The 17,964-nt window shown below is 44.2% G+C and overlaps 1 protein-coding gene across 4 annotated transcripts in view; it reads left to right on the top strand.

Moving 5' to 3' along the window:
- Positions 1-4,581, top strand: part of tsc22d1 (TSC22 domain family member 1) — an 89,578-nt gene extending 84,997 nt beyond the window's left edge. For all 4 annotated transcript variants that reach the window (XM_003226615.4, XM_008119506.3, XM_008119505.3 and 1 more), the window contains one exon: positions 3,177-4,581. In XM_003226615.4, coding sequence (XP_003226663.3) covers positions 3,177-3,449 — 273 coding nt within the window. In that variant the 3' untranslated portion in view covers positions 3,450-4,581. The remainder of the gene's footprint in view (positions 1-3,176) is intronic.
- Positions 4,582-17,964: the final 13,383 nt, after the last annotated feature.

Genomic DNA, 17,964 nt, shown 5'->3' with positions numbered 1-17,964 from the left:
AAGCAACCATGAAAATGAACAAAATCTGGTTTCCAGTATTTTTTTAAAAACTAACATCAGGACAGTAAATAAAGAACAATACTCAGAAGACAGGAACTCCAGACAGGAAACAATTGGGGCCAGTTAACACCTCCCAAGAAAGGATTCCCCCAGGCAGGAAGCAGGCAGGCTTTGAATCTGCAAGGCTTTTCAATGCCAATCAAGGTGGCCAACTGCAACATTCAGACTTGCTTACAACAGACAAGAGTTCTTTCTCCAACCCTGGACCTTCCACAGATATATAACCCTCCCTTCCTAGCTTCCAGTATACCTCACAACCTCTGAGGATGCCTGCCATAGATGTGGGCGAAATGTCAGAAAATAATGCTTCTGGAATATTACCATACAGCCCAGAAAACTCACAGCAACCCAGTAATTCCGGCCATGAAAGTCTTCGACAACACAATGAAGAAGATGCCATGAAGGCTGTTCTTGATTAGAGCCCCCCCCCCCCCCAAGAGAGGGATCTTAGAGCAAGCCATATTTTGCAGGCATAGAGAGAGCACAATAGAAGGTGTTGTCGAAGGCTTTCATAGCCGAAATCACTGGGTTGCTGTGAGTTTTCTGGGCTGTATGGCCATGTGCCAGAAGTATTGTCTCCTGATATTTCACCCACATCAATGGCAGGCATCCTCAGAGGTTGTGAGGCCTGTTGAAAACTAGGCAAGTGGGATTTATATATCTGTGGAAAGTCCAGGGTGGAAGAAAGACCTCTTGTCTGCTGGAGGAAAGTATGTATGTTGCAATTGGCCACCTTGATTAGCATTTAATAGCTAATCAGTATTAACAAACTAAAATCAGGGCAGTAAATGAACACCACTCAGATAACAGGAGAATTCCAGACACAAAACAATCAGGGCCAGCTAACAACTCCTAACAAAGGATTCCCCAGGCAGGAAGCAGACAGTCCTTGAAGCTACAAGACTATTAAATGGTAATCAAGGTGGCCACTTCAGGCAGACAAGAGTTCTTTCTCCCACCCTGGACTTTCCAACAGACCTCACCACCTCTAAGGATGTCTGTCATAGATACAGGCGAAACATCAGGAGAGAATACTTCTGGAACATGGCCATACAGCCCAGAAAATTCATCGTAACCCAGCAAAAGAAGGGCTGGCCTCTGAAAGGTTCAAGGGATGCTAAAGCTAGCCTGTCTTCCCCAACAGAAGAGCAAAAAGGGGACTGTATACCTTTCGTTGTATGGCGCAGTCAATTGTAAGATGCACCCTCATTTCAATACTGCCACCACCACCAAAATTGCATGTAATCCTCCAATTCTAAGACGCATCCCATTTTTTGAAATGTTTATATAGAAAAAAAAAGTGTGTCTTAGATTCGAAGAAATATAGTCCTGGCTCTGTGTCTGTCACTCTCTTCTGTGGGGCCAGAGAGAAACAGCCAATACCTTCCCTGTGCTGCTGTCTCCTTGCTTTGTCTTTATCTGGAACTGAAGAAAGAATGCCTGTAGTTGGCTGGCGGTTAAGGCTGGATCTACACTGCCACACAATGCAGCTTGAACCATATTATATGGTCTGTAAAGAGCAGTGGTTCCCAACCTTTAGTCCTCCAGGTGTTTTGGATTTCAGCTCCCACAATAAAGTGGTGTAGACCCATATAATGCAGTTCAACCATACTGAACTTTATTATTGTGTCTACACTCATTACTGTGTCTACATTTTAGACATGGGTCAACCCCAGTTAGAAACCCCTGCTCATAGTGGGGAGCCCCACGCCTTCACTCTGGCTAGGTCTCAGCTTTTCTCCCTGGTTAACCCACTTGTCTAAGGGAGCATCTACACTGCAGAATTTATTATTATTATGTTTATGTTTATTTGTTAATGCAGTTTGGCACCACCTGAACTGCCCTGGGTTAATGCCAAAGGATTCTGAGGGTAGCAAGGTCTTAGCCTTCTCTGCCAAAGAGTGCTGCTACCTTAGCAAACTATAGCTTCCATGATAAATTGTAGGTGTGATAAAGAAATATTATGTATATATTGAGTTTTATCATATTTATTTACTGTACTGTTATAAGTGTCTTATTGTAACTTACTACATAGAGTATAATCAAGTCTTATCAAGCCTTGTTATTTGATTTGGTATTGTGATATAACCTAAGGGCTAATCACTGTCCAAATTTATTATTATTGCCCCATGATTCCATAGCACAGTCATGGCGTTGACATGTTGCCAAACTGCATTAATTCTGCAGTGTAAATGCATCCTAGGTTGATTTGGCAACAGCTGGTTCCTTACCTAACTCGCCTGTCTTCTAAAATCAAGCACACCGAGTGCTTTGAAGTATTAGTTAAAACTAGTTTACAGAATGAGTAACACAAACTGTGTGTATGTTTTGATTATTTAGCTGGAGCAAATGAAGGTGAAAAGTAGAGGTCTGTTTGTGTATTCTGGCAAACAATACTGATGTTATTTTGATGTGTGGCGGAGGCTCCTTTGGAGGCTTTTAAAAAGAGGCTGGGTGGCCATCTATCAGGGGTACTTTGATTGTGCTTTTCCTGCATGACAAGGGGTTGGACTGGATAGCCATATGGTCTCTTCCAACTCTGTGGTTGTGGTTATTACTTAGGCTATGTTATTCAGACAACAAAAAAATTAGAGTGGAAACTGTAAGGTTCTACAGATGTTGTTGGACTGCATATCTTAGCAGCATCCAGATGACTGCATGATTTCTCTCTCCTGAGCTGAAGAATTGAAAGCTTTTTGTGTGTGTCAGAAGTGACTTGAGACAAGTCGCTTTTGGTGTGAGAGAATTGGCCGTCTGCAAGGACGTTGCCCAGGGGACGCCCAGATGTTTGATGTTGTGGGAGGCTTCTCTTATGTCCCTGCATGGAGCTGGAGCTGACAGACGGGAGCTCACCTCGCTCCCTGGATTCGAACCACCGACCTTTCAGTCAACAGTCCTGCCGACACAAGAGTTTAACCCATTGCGCCACGGGGGTCCCAATAGGAAGCTCAAAGCAACAGAAGCAATTGATCCTTGGTAGGAGTCAAGAAGAACTCACAAATGCTGTCAGTTTGGATTTGTGTGCTGCTGCCATTTTGGCTCTGGGTTTTTCTGTTCCTTCCAGATGTCCTGATGTATTTTTCTTTTCCTTCTTCCTCCTCCTCCTCCACCTCCAGGATCTCGTAAAGAGCCATTTAATGTATGCTGTAAGAGAGGAAGTGGAGGTTCTCAAGGAGCAGATCAAAGAGTTAATTGAGAAGAACAACCAACTAGAGCAGGAGAACAGCCTTCTGAAGACGCTGGCCAGTCCTGAGCAGATGGCCCAGTTCCAGGCGCAGCTGCAGACAAGTCCTCCGCCTCCCTCTTCGCAGCCGCAAGGGACGACAGCCCCGCAGCCACAGCCGCCCCCTTCCCAGCCGGCGCCACAGGGCTCGGGACCTTCCGCGTAGGGCCCTCTGGCGCCGAGGCAAGAAGAGCCCTGGACTATGCAGAGAGGCAGGACTTGCCCAGCAACCCACCGTAGCCCACGCCACACTGCATGCTGCCACTCGGCCGCGAAGACTTTTATGCGCCCTGCATCCACAATGACCCCCAAGCCGTTTCATTTCCCAGTATTCAGCTACTCCTTGGGAATGGGGGAGTCACTATTTCTGTTTGATATTCCTTAAGTTGCGGGGTGGGGGTTGTCTCGGGTCCTCAGGGAATTGGCACAAATGCTCTGGGGACTTGAGCAGCTTGGGCAGGTGACTGGCTGCGAAGACACATGGACTGGTGTGCCTGAAGCTTCCCCCCTTGAGGTCTTCCTTCCATAGAGTGCCACGACAAATGCAAGTGCTGTTAAGCATGGAAGTATGAAGAAACTGGCTGGGGCAGTGGGGGATGAAGACCCCTTTCCTCCAGCATTCCACCAAGAAGCCAAAGTGAAGAGACTTGAGGGGAAAGGGACCTTGGGCAAAGATGGCGGGACCCGTTGGCCTTCAAAACCTGCTGCAATCTTACAATGCACTTGTTGCTTTTTGTTGCCAAGGACAGGTGCAAAAATGTGTTTCTAGGAAGAGAGCAGGTAGGTGACATATTGCTGTGACATAGGATCATAACAATGAAGGTTTATTTGCTTTTTGTATATTTATGTATTTAGTGTAATTACTTTGTAAAATAGGAACTGTAACTACTCATTAAGTTGTACAGAGTGAATTTCAAGAATGAACTGAACCAAGTTTGGATAGGTTTTTTTTATTTTATTTTTGATGCTACATAAGTAAGATTTGCACCTACACAGCTCTTCAGAAATTGGCTGATTGAGGCTGTTTATGTAAGCTCTAAATATTGCCTTGGAGCTGAATACCTTGAAGTCAAATGCTGTTCACTTGTCATTCAGTTTCATGCAGCTGTGATCAATCCGTGAGAGTGAAGTTGACAAAACAATTTCTCTCTTTCTCTCTTTTGCATATGACCTGTATAGTAGTATGCATATGTTCCTGTGCATGTTCTTGGGAGGCGGGGAGGAAAACTGTAAAATGTCAGCCTATTTAACTATTGCACTTCTCAACTTCCAATAAAGCATAAAACCTTGATTTAGAAGTTGCAGTTTGAAGAGAGTTATTACTTTCCACATTTGCCTCCCATCAAAATTTAACATGTCTTTGGGTTTTGCAAAAGTTTTGCAAAGGATGGTGGTGGTGTTTTTCAACAATGAGTGATTTACGTAGTTCTCTTTTTAGAAGTCAAATGTTTGAATAAAAAGAATGCAGACCAGATTAAAAAGCAGAAGCATTTCTGTGGAAGCCAGGGTGTTGTGAATACTGTTTTCTTTTTGGACACAGTCACATCAAAGACCACACAATTTTCTGAGGAAATTAGCTGCCCTCTTCTGCTTCCTATAGCGAAGGAGCCTGGGTGGTGAATGATCAACAGGCCATTTGGTTGGTCTGAAGTGGTTGCTGCACTTGTTCCTTGGCAACAAATTAGTTCGTGCTTCCTTGTGTGACGGAAGGCATGTTTGTGCCTGAAGTCCTTGCGCATGGAAAAGGATGCTGTCTGCTGCAGCCTCCTGAATGGGTCATTCAGATGGGTTGGATTAGATCAATTTTAACTGGCACTCTGCAATTTCAACTGGGCTTTGAAGTATTCGAAGTGCATATTATTCCTTGGAAGCCTTACATTAGGAATGTGAGATGGCTTATTATTATCTCCATATTACGGAATAGGAGATGAGGCTAAGTGGAGTGGTTTGCCACAGACCACCTAAGGAGAGTGTTGCAGTCAAATGAGAGGCTTTCACTGATCTGCAGCTAGGAACAAGTTCTCAAATACATAGCTGAGCTGCATTGAAGGTTGTGGTTTATTTCATCACTAGTGCCCTCTTTCTCTTATTCTCCCTGCCAGCCTTCTGTGAAACAAGCTGCTGCGAACCATTAGCTTAAAGAAATGGCAATAGGCATTTCTCAGCCCAGACGGAAAAATATCACTTAGATGTAATAATTGCCCTTTCCTAAGAGAAGAAATCCAGAAAAGGAGGCTAAGAAACAATGGAACTGAAATGTCTCAAATTGCATTGCCAATTCAAGAACATTCAGAATTTCAAGTGTTTTTGAGAGTCATGGGTGAAAATGTTAAGGGTACCAATGTCCAAAGAAAATGGAGGGCAACAGAGAACTGTGTGTAAATGTTCTCCAGTCCTGAAATAAAATCTCCTGTGACAGATGGTGTGCCCTCTTCAGAGAAGGATATTTATGTTGGCACAGAGAGCTCAGTAGCACAACCATTAATAGTATTACCATATGTAAATGGGAAATAATTCTTGCAAACCATATCAGAATATGGAGAAGAAATCAGTCTTTTGGAAAGGTCCAGTCCAGCAGTTAGTTGTAGGACTGGCAAGAGAAACAAACTGGCTGCAGTAACATCCACAATCTCTTCCAAGACTGTTTTGGGAGAGTAGCTGAGTTTTTCCATTGGGAGAGCAGTCACTGCTGTTAGTTAGAAAACATCCAAATGTCTAGTGTTCTGTTTCCAATATCCCATCACATAGAAGCCTTGGAGTTGGCAAGCAGGGTGCAGTGGTCTGTCTGTCTGTCTTTTTCTCTCTCCTCTGTCTTGTTCATGCCCCGCAGCAAGGAAACTCCATTTAGATATTATCACTAATAGCAGTTAGTTAACTCTCCTTAGAACATGTGTATACAGTAGAGTCTCACTTATCCAAGCTAAACGGACTGGCAGAACCTTGGATAAGTGAATATCTTGGATAATGAGGGATTAAGGAAAAGCCTATTAAACATCAAATTAGGTTATGATTTTACAAATTAAGCACCAAAATATCATATTATACAACAAATTTGACAGAAAAAGTAGTTCAATACTCAGTAAAGTTATGTTGTAATTACTGTATTTACGAATTTAGCACCAAAATATGATACATTGAAAACATTGACTACAAAAATGCCGTGAATAATCCAGAACCGTGGATAAGCGAGTCTTGGATAAGTGAGATTCTACTGTAATTACTTTCTAAAAGGCTTTAAAGGAAGTAGCTGCCCCTGCATTTTGTGAGAGTACGTGTGTTCATATTTGTTCTGAATCTACATCTAATTATAATATCTGATTCATCACCCCCAAATTCAGTCATTCTCTTTAGCACAGTTAGATCTTGAACCATCTGATCGAATTATATATTTAAAGTTACTGTTTGTGATTTAACAAAGCAGTTTGTATGCTTTTGAAAAAAAAAGTTGTTTTAAGGAGTTATTTTTAGACATCTACATATCCCTTTTTGTACTTCTGTATGTCTACATTGAGAGAATTCCCACTTCCTTTTGAAAGAAACACTTATGAAAGAAACACTTACGAAGATACAGGGAACAAATAATACTTGTTTGCCTTCTGAGTAATTTCTGACGTAGGGCAACCTTAACGCGAATCTATTCCGGGATTATCTTGGCAAGATTTGTTTAAAGGTTTTTTTCTTTTGCTTTCCTCTGAGGGTGAGAGATTATAAATTACTCAGGAGGTTTCCATGATGGAGCAGAGATTCAAATTCTGTTTCCAGCGTCCTAGTCCAGTGTTCAAACCACTACACCACACTGGCTCGACAAATAGTACTACTCTCCCCAATTCATTTTCTCTTCCAGTGGGCACACTTCATTTTCATTGAAATCTTCCCTTTCTGCCAGCCCCATCTCCTTTCAGGCTTTTTTGTGCCGGCTGAATTTTCAGCTGATCCAGCACAAATAACAGCCACAATTCAAGCATTGACATACTTAAACATGAGGCACAGGGAGAACAAGCGGGGAATGTAATAGTATTTGCAGTATAATCTAATGTTGGCTTAGTTGAAAATTCAGCTGGGATAAAAGAGTCTGAAAAAAGGTGAGGTTGGAGGAAGGAAACATGTCAGTGAGGATGGAGCGAGCCACAAAATGGCAGCTTACCGGCTGGGAAAATGAAAAGATGGTTGGAAAGGGGAATGGAATCTAGTAACATGCAAGACTGCTTGGCGGTTTCCCTGGGACCCTATAAATAGGAGGTAGTCCACAGTGTACTCTTACAACTGAAGTACTAAAGCATATTTTAAAATTGCTTTTCAAGATCTTTCCACTACGTGTGATGATTACATATCCATATGCATAGCTAATTATTACACATCATGCTGTGCATAATTTTGTTTGATTGATTTAATCTATGTTTCATGTATAAAAAGGATGGAATGCTCAGGTGTTCTTTCTTTCCCTATCAGTAATATCCTGGGCATCATTATAAGATGGCATCTATATCTATATAGCTCTGACACTAAAAGGTAAAGGTTTCCCCTGACGTTAAGTCCAGTCATGTCTGACTCTGGGGTGTGGTGCTCATCTCCATTTCTAAGCCGAAGAGCTGGCGTTGTCCGTAGACACCTCCAAGGTCATGTGGCCTGCATGACTGCATGGAGCCCCATTACCTTCCCGCCGGAGCGGTACCTATTGATCTACTCACATTGGCATGTTTTCGAACTGCTAGGTTGGCAGGAGCTGGAGCTAACAGCGGCCGCTCACGCTGCTCCCGGTGCTTGAACCTGGGACCTTTCGGTCTGCAGCTCAGTGATTTAACGCACTTTGCCACCGGGGCTCCTTACACTAGTTAGAAAAAAATTCCTTTGGATGTGTAGGGCCTACAGTGTATCTTTACAAGGATGTGCTCCTACTGTTCAGGTTAAAGTAAGCCAAAAATACCTTCAAGTAAACCATGGGGTACAAATGAGCCACATTGTTCCTGAATTTTCCATTGGCATTCAATATCCCATGGCTCTTGTGGCCTTCTAAAGATATGGGTGTCTCTGGAAGATGTTTTCTGAGAGAGGGGCCTTTGGAGCTTCCTCCCAAAATACATTAATGTTCTTCCCGTTTCATGGTTTGGCCCAAATCTCATTGGCACAAATGTTTGCAATTGGCAGGAATTATATAGTTCAAAACAGCATTAAAATACTAAAGTAATATAATTGTCTTATATGAGGCCATAACGGACAGCGACAACAACAAAAACCCTAACTACTACAGTAGAGTCTCACTTATCCAACATAAACGGGCCAGCAGAACGTTGGATAAGTGAAAATGTTGGATAATAAGGAGGGATTATGGAAAAGCCTATTAAACGTCAAATTACATTATTATTTTACAAATTAAGTACCAAAACATCATGTTTTACAACATGTCTGCCACTCGTTTGGGAGTGTGGCTGCACTTGTGTTGCTGTTGGATGTGTTGGCGCATTGCTGCCCAGAGAAACAGCTGTGGATCCCGGCTGGAGGCAGACTGTGTTGGATAATACAGAACGTTAGATAAGCGAAGGTTGCATAAGCGAGACGCTACTGTACTACTACTCCTTCCTCTTCCTCCTCCTCCTCCTCCTCCTTCATTTGTATCCCACTTTTCTCCCAGATATCGGCAAACATCATGTAAACAAAAACATAACCAAAAAAAATAAACAGTCATCAAACCACATCTCGTGAAAAGTTATAAAACCCGCAACAACATCAATAACTAACCCAACACAATTTAAACATTCAATAGAATTAGTGAACAATGAGCTAATATTAGCCCTCTTATGTGGCAACTATTTTCACATGTTGCTGGTTTTTGTTCTCCGGTTCTGGAGAGGAGTTTGGAGCAGGTGAAGATGGAAACCTAAAACAATAAACAACAACAAAGATATTGGTGAAGAAGCACCAGGGTGCGAAAACCAAATGGCAATGTATGAATAAAATACAGTAATGTACGTATTCAAAACATACACAGCATACAGAATAATATAATCAAAAACCAACACAATGCAGGTTTTCAGAATAATATCCACTTTGACAAAGACTAAGGTATGCTGGAAATATTTTCTAAATTGTTGCATATCAGTTTGATTATATTATTATATATACGATACATGTTTTGAATACATTATTCTATAGCTACAATTGTGTTTCGGGGTTTGGTTGAAAAGGAAAATCTGTCACTTCTAAGAAGCCTTGGATATGGAGGGGAAAAGAACATTTGGAAGATGCCGGGGACAAGCATAGATGCTGGCTCACTGTTGGACGGGGCAAGTGCCGGCCTGCTGGGAACTGAGTCAGATGCCAAGAACGTAAACCGAATGGAAGATTCCCTTACATCTCGAAGCTTGTGTGTGTCTTTATTTCATTTATATGTTAGCTTTCTCCCAGAGTGGGACTCAACATGACGGCAACTAGATGACAGACACCAGCACTCAAGCCAGAAGAACAATTGAGGTTGCCTTAAAGTTTAGGAGAAACCTTAACTGTTTGGATTCTCAGTGATCAGTGAATGAAATGCAGGACTCTTCCAAAGATTCTGGCATTTGTTGCTGTAGTTTGGGGACTTTACAAAATGTTCAAACTATGTATCTATAGTCTCAAACTATTTCCCCAGTATTATCTGCAACACTTTATTCCTAACCTAGAATAAGTTTCTTTTGAATTTTGAAACATAATGAAACAAAACATCTCCATGTCTTCTCTTCCTTTCTTTTTATTTTTTTTTCTCTTAGAACTGCAATGCAGTGGATCAGTAAAAGGACGCTCTAAGGCCGGGGTCCCCAAACCAAGGTTCATAGGTCAGGGTCATTTCCCTGGCCCACACCCTAAACTTTAGACTTGGATCATCCTAAGTCTGAAACGACTTGAAGGCAGACCAAAACAATCCTAATTTACTTGACTATCTCATCAGCCAAAAGCAGGCCCACACTTCCCACTGAAATACTGTTGGTTAAAATTGTTCTTCATTTTAAATATTGTATTGTTCTTTCATACTTATTTTGCACTACAAACAAAATATGTGCAGTGTGCACAGGAATTCATTTTTTCAAACTATAGCCTGGCCCCCCAGTAGTCTTGGCAACCATTAACCGGTGCTCTGCCTAAAAAGTTAAAGGCCCCCTGATCTAAGCAAATAAGAAAAAAAGAAAATATTTGCCCTTTATTTATTTATTTACAGCATTTATATTCTGCCCTTCTCACCCCGAAGGGGACTCAGGGCGGATCACATTGCACACATAAAGGCAAACATTCAATGCCATGACATAGAACAGAGACAAGACGCAGGCACTGGGCTGGCCTCGAACTCATGACCTCTTGGTCAGAGTGATTTGTTGATTTGTTGCAGCTGGCTTGCTTTCCAGCCTGCGCCACAGCCCAGTCCTTTAGACCATAGATTAGCATTAGCAAACCATAATGCACTAAAAATATTTAAAAGAGATTAGTTCTAAGAAAACTGGCAAATCCCAATGAGATATATATACTGTGGGGACCCACACTTCTTTAGAACAAATTGAAAGAACCCATGTCAGTCATAAGGATGGGGAAATGCTGGCCTGGAAACACCCTTAACCTAATGCCCTGATACATCTAATAAAAAGGCAGAATGTATTGGGGTTTCTCTGAAACACAGGAAAATGAGAGCCCTGTTCAAAGAGATTGGATGGTGTAGAAACCCTGGCATAAAGCAAACTGATTTATCTGATAAAATCTATTCCATGTCAAATATACTTTTAAAATCTGAATTAGAACAACCAGTTTGTTACAACAGACTGTTCAGATAGACAAAAGGAAGTATTGCACAAAGTGCATTATTTATCTTGTTATTTGTTTATCGTGTCAGAAGCAGATGGAGAATACTGTTATAGAGAAACCACAAAATTAAAAACTTGGCATTATACTAAATTTCCTTTGACCAGAAGCTGGCCACTTGGAGTACCTCTGGTGTTGCTGTAAGAAGGTCCTCCATTGTGCATGTGGTAGGGCTCAGGTTGCATTGTAGTAGATGGTCTGTGGTTTGTTTACTGAATTAATACAATATGGTGATGGTCTCTATCTTCACGTTCAAGTTCCTGCTGACTTTCATAAGGTGTTCTTAGGCAAGGACTACTGTTTGGCCAGTTCCTCAGACATACAGCCTACAGCTTTGAAAAAAGAGACGGATTGGAAAAGATCTCTTCATGGCTATTGGTCATGATGACTAATGGGAGCCTTTTTATACTACACCTCCTCACACTAGATACAAACGCAAGGAGTAGGCTCTTCCTTTCTGCTCACAAGGTATAACTTTACTTGTAGGCCACTGAAGGCTTCTAGGCTGGCCACTTACAGCAATAGATTGCTGGATTACATAGGCTATATGGTCTAATTCAGTTTCCATGAACACTCAGTTTTGGTCACACACACACTCATAAAATGTGAGGTATAACCTCATGTGAACGAATTTCACCAGAGTGTACAAATAGCCTGTTGGGTCTCTTGTTTCTTTATGCCATGCTCCTACTACATATTTATGATAGCTGAAATACAGTAGAGTCTCACTTATCCAAGCTAAACGGGCCGGCAGAAGCTTGGATAAGCGAATATCTTGGATAATAAGGAGGGATTAAGGAAAAGCCTATTAAACATCAAATTAGGTTATGATTTTACAAATTAAGCGTCAAAACATGTTATACAACAAATTTGACAAAAAGTAGTTCGATACGCAGTAATGTTATGTTGTAATTACTGTATTTACGAATTTAGCACCAAAATATCATGATATATTGAAAACATTGACTACAAAAATGGCTTGGATTATCCAGAAGCTTGGATAAGCGAGGCTTGGATAAGTGAGACTCTACTGTAGTATATGTGAAGATCTGCTCAGTCTCAAAGACTGCTTTTGGTTGGAGATGAAACCCATTAGGTCATCCATTTTCTGGTGAAAGGATCACATCATCACCCTCTCGGTCCATTAGTTTTCCATATTGCTTTCAAGATGTTCCCTGTCCATGTTGTGATAATAACTTCCAAATGCTCTGTGAGCTACTACTGTGCCTATATAATGATAGTGATGATGATACTTATATTCTGCTTTCCCCCCAGAATGAGACCATTGAAACACTCATAGTTAAATATCCACAAGATAAGTAATCTCTGTACATCTCTTCCTTCAAAAGAGAACACTAGATTTCCTTTAGATTCCAGTCTGGTAAACAAAACCATTTATGCCACCACGAGGGCAAAATAAGACTCTTATGAAAAAAATACCACATTTCGTCTATTATAGGACACCATTGATTGTAAGACACACTAATTTCAATACCACCATCACCACCAACAAAAATACATGAGATATCCCTGTGATTCTAAGATGCTACCCATTTTAAAAACATGTTTATATATGGGGGAAAGTGTTTCTTAGAACTGAAGAAAAACAGTAAGACACTTATGGAAAGAATCATAGAATCATAGAGTTGGAAGAAACCACGAGGGCCATCCAGTGCAACCAACTGCCAAGAAACAGGAAAATCACATTCAAAGCACCCTCGACAGATGGCCATCCAGCCTCTGTTTAAAAGCCTCCAAAGAAAGAGCCTCCACCACACTCTGGGGCAGAGAGTTCCACTGCTGAACAGCTCTCACAGTGTGGAGATTCTTCCTCATGTTCAGGTGGAATCTCCTTTCCTGTAGTTTGAAGCCATTGTTCCGTGTCCTAGTCTCCAGGGCAGCAGAAAACAAGCTTGCTCCCTCCTCCCTATGACTTCCCATCACATATTTATACATGGCCCTCATCATGTCTCCTCTCAGCCTTCTCTTCTGCAGGCTAAACATGCCCAGTTTTTTAAGCTGCTCCTCATAGGGCTTGTTCTTTAGACCCTTGATCATTTTAGTCACCCTCTCCTGACATATTCCAGGTTGTCAATATCTCCCTTCATTTGCAGTGTCCAGAATTGGACACAGTATTCCAGGTGTGGTCTGACCAAGGCAGAATAGAGGGGTAGAAATAAGACTCCTGTGAAAAAAAGGAGTTCAGCAGATCTGTAAATCAGCACTTGGAAACATTACTTTCTGCCAGCATGGCCAGTAAGCGGGCTGGGAAATGTAGTCCCAAAGGTGACTTTCTCAAACTACAGAAAAGCATACCTGGGAAAGCAAGTCAAATTGCTCCCCCATATTATAGAAGCCAAACCCTGGTATTGCATACACTTTTTCAATGTCCCAGTATCAAAGAACAATTTGGAGGTGCTAGCAATAGCCAGTTGTGTCTGATTGAGGAAAAATTACCAGAGGAATGGTCTGGTGCAGTAAAAATCAACCCAAACACATGTGGCCTAAGGACCCCACTTGCTAGAAATATCAAGCTGGGTGGATTGGTTCGAATCCCTGTTCTGCCATGGAAGCCCACTGAGTTACCATTGAGGAGGCACAGCCTAAGACTCAGAGGAAGGCAAAAAGAACTCTGAACTAATATTGTCAAGAAAACCCTGTGTCAGGGTCACCATAAGTCAGAAACAACTTGAAGCACACAACTACATTTCCTCTGTGGTAGCATTTCCTAAGACACAGAGTTGGCAAGTATCTGTTGAGATACAGAAGGGTCTACTATAATAAAATGATTATTCCTTAAGGCTCATGCATCAAGGTCAAGGCCTGCAGGCCGAACAAGGCCCACCATGTGCTGGACGACCACTCTTGTATTCCTCATCATTAAACATCATGACTAGACCTGATGAGAGTTGCGATACAGTGACACCTGGAAGGCTGCAGTTTGTTCTGTTAAATCAGGAGAGTGGGTTTGGATTCAGATACAATAATATCATGTCTGACTTTAAAATGTCCTTTAACCTTTCCCCAACCTCAGAGGCACAAGTGCGGTTGGGCTGCAATACCCATTATTTCCAGTCTACATGGTAAAAAAGGTAAAGTTTTCCCCTGACGTTAAGTCCAGTCATGTCTGACTCTGGGGGTTGGTGCTCATCTCCATTTCTAAACCGAAGAGCCGGCGTTGTCCGTAGACACCTCCAAGGTCATGTGACCGGCATGACTGCATGGAGCGCCCTTACCTTCCCACCGGAGCGGTACCTATTGATCTACTCACATTGGCATGTTTTCGAACTGCTAGGTTGGCAGAAGCTGGAGCAACAGCGGGTGCTCACTCCACTCCCAGGATTTGAACCTGGGACCTTTCGGTCTGCAAGTTCAGCAGCTCAGCGCTTTAACACACTTCACCACTGGGGCTCCTTGATTGTCTACATGGTAGATAATCAAAAATGTTGTTCAATAACATTTGGGGTCCCAAGCTGGGTAAAAACTAAAGAGCACTGGCCACTATGTAAAAAAAATACATATAGTTGTTTCTCCGTACCCACGGATTCTCCATCCATGAATTGAATGGCCCTTGGATGGCAATCATAAAACTAATGTGGTTCTCCATGAAAATGGCTTTGATTTTGATACCCTTTGAGTTAACTGAAGATTAGTTGTTGTTTTATGCTTTTGGTGGTATTATGCCTACATGTCCATAGCTAAATGTATTTAAAATTCTCAAATATATTTTGAAGAGGAAATAGCAGGAGCTTTAGCTCATGTCCAATGAATTTGACTGAAATTCATTGTGGGAGTGGTAACTGAAAAACACACAAATATGATGGGATTTGCCTTAATTTCAGGCCAAGAGCTTGAACATTGTTTCCATCCTAAATATCTTGGTGTCATCTTAGATTGAACACTGACATATAGGAAACACTGCAGGAACACCAAGCACAAAGTAGCTGCACGCAATAACATTCTGCGGAAACTTACTGGCAGCGCATGGGATGCAGACCCAAAATTAATAAGAACATCAGTCCTGGCCTTGTCTTACTCAAATGCTGAGTATGCCTGTCCTGTCTGGCACAAGTCTGCCCATGCAAAGCAGGTGAACATAGCATTGAACAAAACATGCAGAATAATCACAGGATGTCTCAAACCTACACCTGTTGATAAACTCTACAAGCCAGCTGGCATTGCCCCCCCCCCCCCCCCGATGTGCGACAGGAAGTTGCTGCTAACTAAGAGAAATAAGGTTGAACACTGTGAAAACCATCCACCGCATGGCTATCAGCCTGCTCCCAGTAGACTCAAATCAAGGAAAAGCTTCATGAGAACTACCATTTTTCTTCGTGTACTCTGTGAATGCACACTAATGGAGAAGCTGCGCCTGCGCAGGTTCCGACGGAAACTCTTCCAAGCTGAAGTTCAAATTTTGGCGGTAACCACGCCCCCCTTCCCAAGGGGCATATAAGGCAGCCCCAGGCGCCCGCTCTCCAGTTCCTTTTTTTCCGCCGCAAGGTTCACTTCGGACTCTTCGCATGTCTACTACTCGTTTCAAGCGTTGCACGCAGTGTGCTGCTAAAATTCCTGACTCGGACGGCCACGCCAAGTGCCTCTTCTGTCTTGGCGAGGCTCATGTGGTCAGTACCTGCCGTTTTTGCCTAGCTCTCACGGCTCAGGCCAGAAAGAACAGAGCCGCTAGGCTTAGAGCGGCGCTCTACGAAAAATCTCTCGCGCCAGAACCGACTCCGTCGACGTCGGGTACGTCGGCGTCCTCAGCTTTGAGAGCTATGTCGGCGCCACCAACTAAGCCTCCGGCAGCCAAGGCTTCCTCGGTCTCGTCCAGAGCGTCCAAGACCTCCAGGGCCGCTAAACCGGTCAAACCACCGTGTACTGTGACGACGGCGACCGTGTCGACCCGCTCCGGAAAGGTGGGACCTTCCTCGACGTCGAGCTCTCTGGCTTCGGTGACCTCGATCCGCTCTCGTATCGGTTCCCCTCCGTCCTCCTCTGCTATCAAAATAGCCTTTAAAAGGGCTCACGAGGAGTCTCGTCGAGCGCAATCCGACTCAGCTGTGGTTCCTCCCACACCTGGCAAGTCCTTGAGGGTTGCATCCAAGCAACCGCCGGCGAAGAAACGGCTAACTCAGCGCTCCTCCTCCTCGGCCTCCTCAAAGAAAGACCCGCCATCTTCCTCGACAACTTCCTCGAGAAGGTCTTCTCCTATTGTACCAGCCCAGAGGCCTAGAGATGTTTCTCAGTCTCCATTGCACCCCCTGTCTGATGGGGAGCTGCAGGACTCACCCCACCACTCTACCCAAACGGTGGTCAGGGTGCCGGTGCAGGAGCCCCTTGCGCCGCCTCGCTCGTCGCGCCAACAGCTCTTCCCTCCCACCTCGACACCGGAGCGTGGCAGACAAACGGCTCGCCTGGCTCGGGCAGCCCAGGCCTCAGCCTCTAAGGACCTTCGGCCTCCGGCCCTCTCTTCCCGCGAGGCCTTGCCTCCTCCCGAGACTGTGCTGTCTTCTCCCCCTCAGTCCCCCCAAGGGGCTGAGGAGGAAGATGTTGATGTCGACCGCCCAGACTCTGTCCTCTCGGCCTCGGTGGTCTCTCTCGGTCTCGACCTCTCTCCTCCCCACGACGCGTATGAGGCGGACCCGCCTTCTCCTACTGACAATGTTCGTGCTTTCGCTGAGCAAATGGTCAGGATGGCCGACGCCCTGGGTTTGGAGATCAAGCAAACCTCCAAAGCAGTGTCTGACCCAGTCTTCAAAAGGGTGCAGGCCCAAGCTCCGCCGGCCACGCTACTCCCCTTTCTGCCTTATCTGTTGGACGTTATCCAGGCCTCCTGGAAAAACCCTTCCTCCATTCCTCCGACCTCGAAGAGGATCGAGACTTGGTACCGTACCGACGATGATACCCTGGAGTGGCTCAAACACCATCCCGACCCTAACTCCCTGGTCGTTAAGGCCTCTCAATCCTCAGGTCGTCAGTCCAATACTCCGGCCGACAGAGAGGGGAAGCGCTTCGACGCCGTGGGTCGAAAACTTTATTCCGGAGCCCTTTTGCTTTGCCGCATGGCGAATTATGGAGCCTGCATGGGTGCCTACCAACAAATTATCTGGGAGAAGGCGCAGCCCTTCTTCGCTAAGATGTCGGACGAAGACCGCTCCGTCCTTACTACCCTCCAACAGGAGGCAGACTCGCTCGCTCACCACCAAATACAAATGGCGAAGCATACAGGTGATACTGCGGGTAAAATGATTGCCCACGCGATTTCCATTCGCCGCCACGCCTGGCTGAGGTCTTCGGGTCTCTCCTCATCTTCCAGACAGGTCATTGAGGACCTTCCCTTTGACGCGCTCGGACTGTTTCACGCCGGTACCGATGACAAACTCAAGTCTAATCATGACTTTAAAATTCTTGCGTCTAAATGTGGCGACCAACCTCAACCTCAGCGCACTCGCTGGTTCCCGCACCGTTCCCGCCGTTTCCCGCCGCAATCTTTCAGACACCATTCTTTCAGGCGGCCTTCGGGCTCGAACAATCAAGCCCATCACCAACCTCGCCGGGGACCTCATCCGCAAAAGCAACGCGGTCGATCCACCCCTGCTCCTCCGCAGCCTAATCGGCGTACCTGACGCCAACCCCTGCCAAAGCTCCTCGCCCGCTACCGTTGTAGAGCCCACGCTGCCTCGTCCCTTCGGTATCTTTGCAGACCGACTAGCCCCTTTCTACAATCAATGGGACTCTATTACTTCAGATGCATGGGTTCTCCGCATTGTCCAAGACGGCTACGCCTTAGAGTTCATGGACCTCCCTCCTACAGGTCACGTTCTCCACTCAAACCCTTCCCCAGAGATACTGGCCGA

This window comes from Anolis carolinensis, chromosome 3 (assembly GCF_035594765.1).
Source record: "Anolis carolinensis isolate JA03-04 chromosome 3, rAnoCar3.1.pri, whole genome shotgun sequence".
Classification (NCBI taxonomy): Eukaryota; Metazoa; Chordata; class Lepidosauria; order Squamata; family Dactyloidae; genus Anolis; species Anolis carolinensis.
Note: the sequence above shows the minus strand (reverse complement) of the source record. Positions and strands in the feature narration are given on the sequence as shown.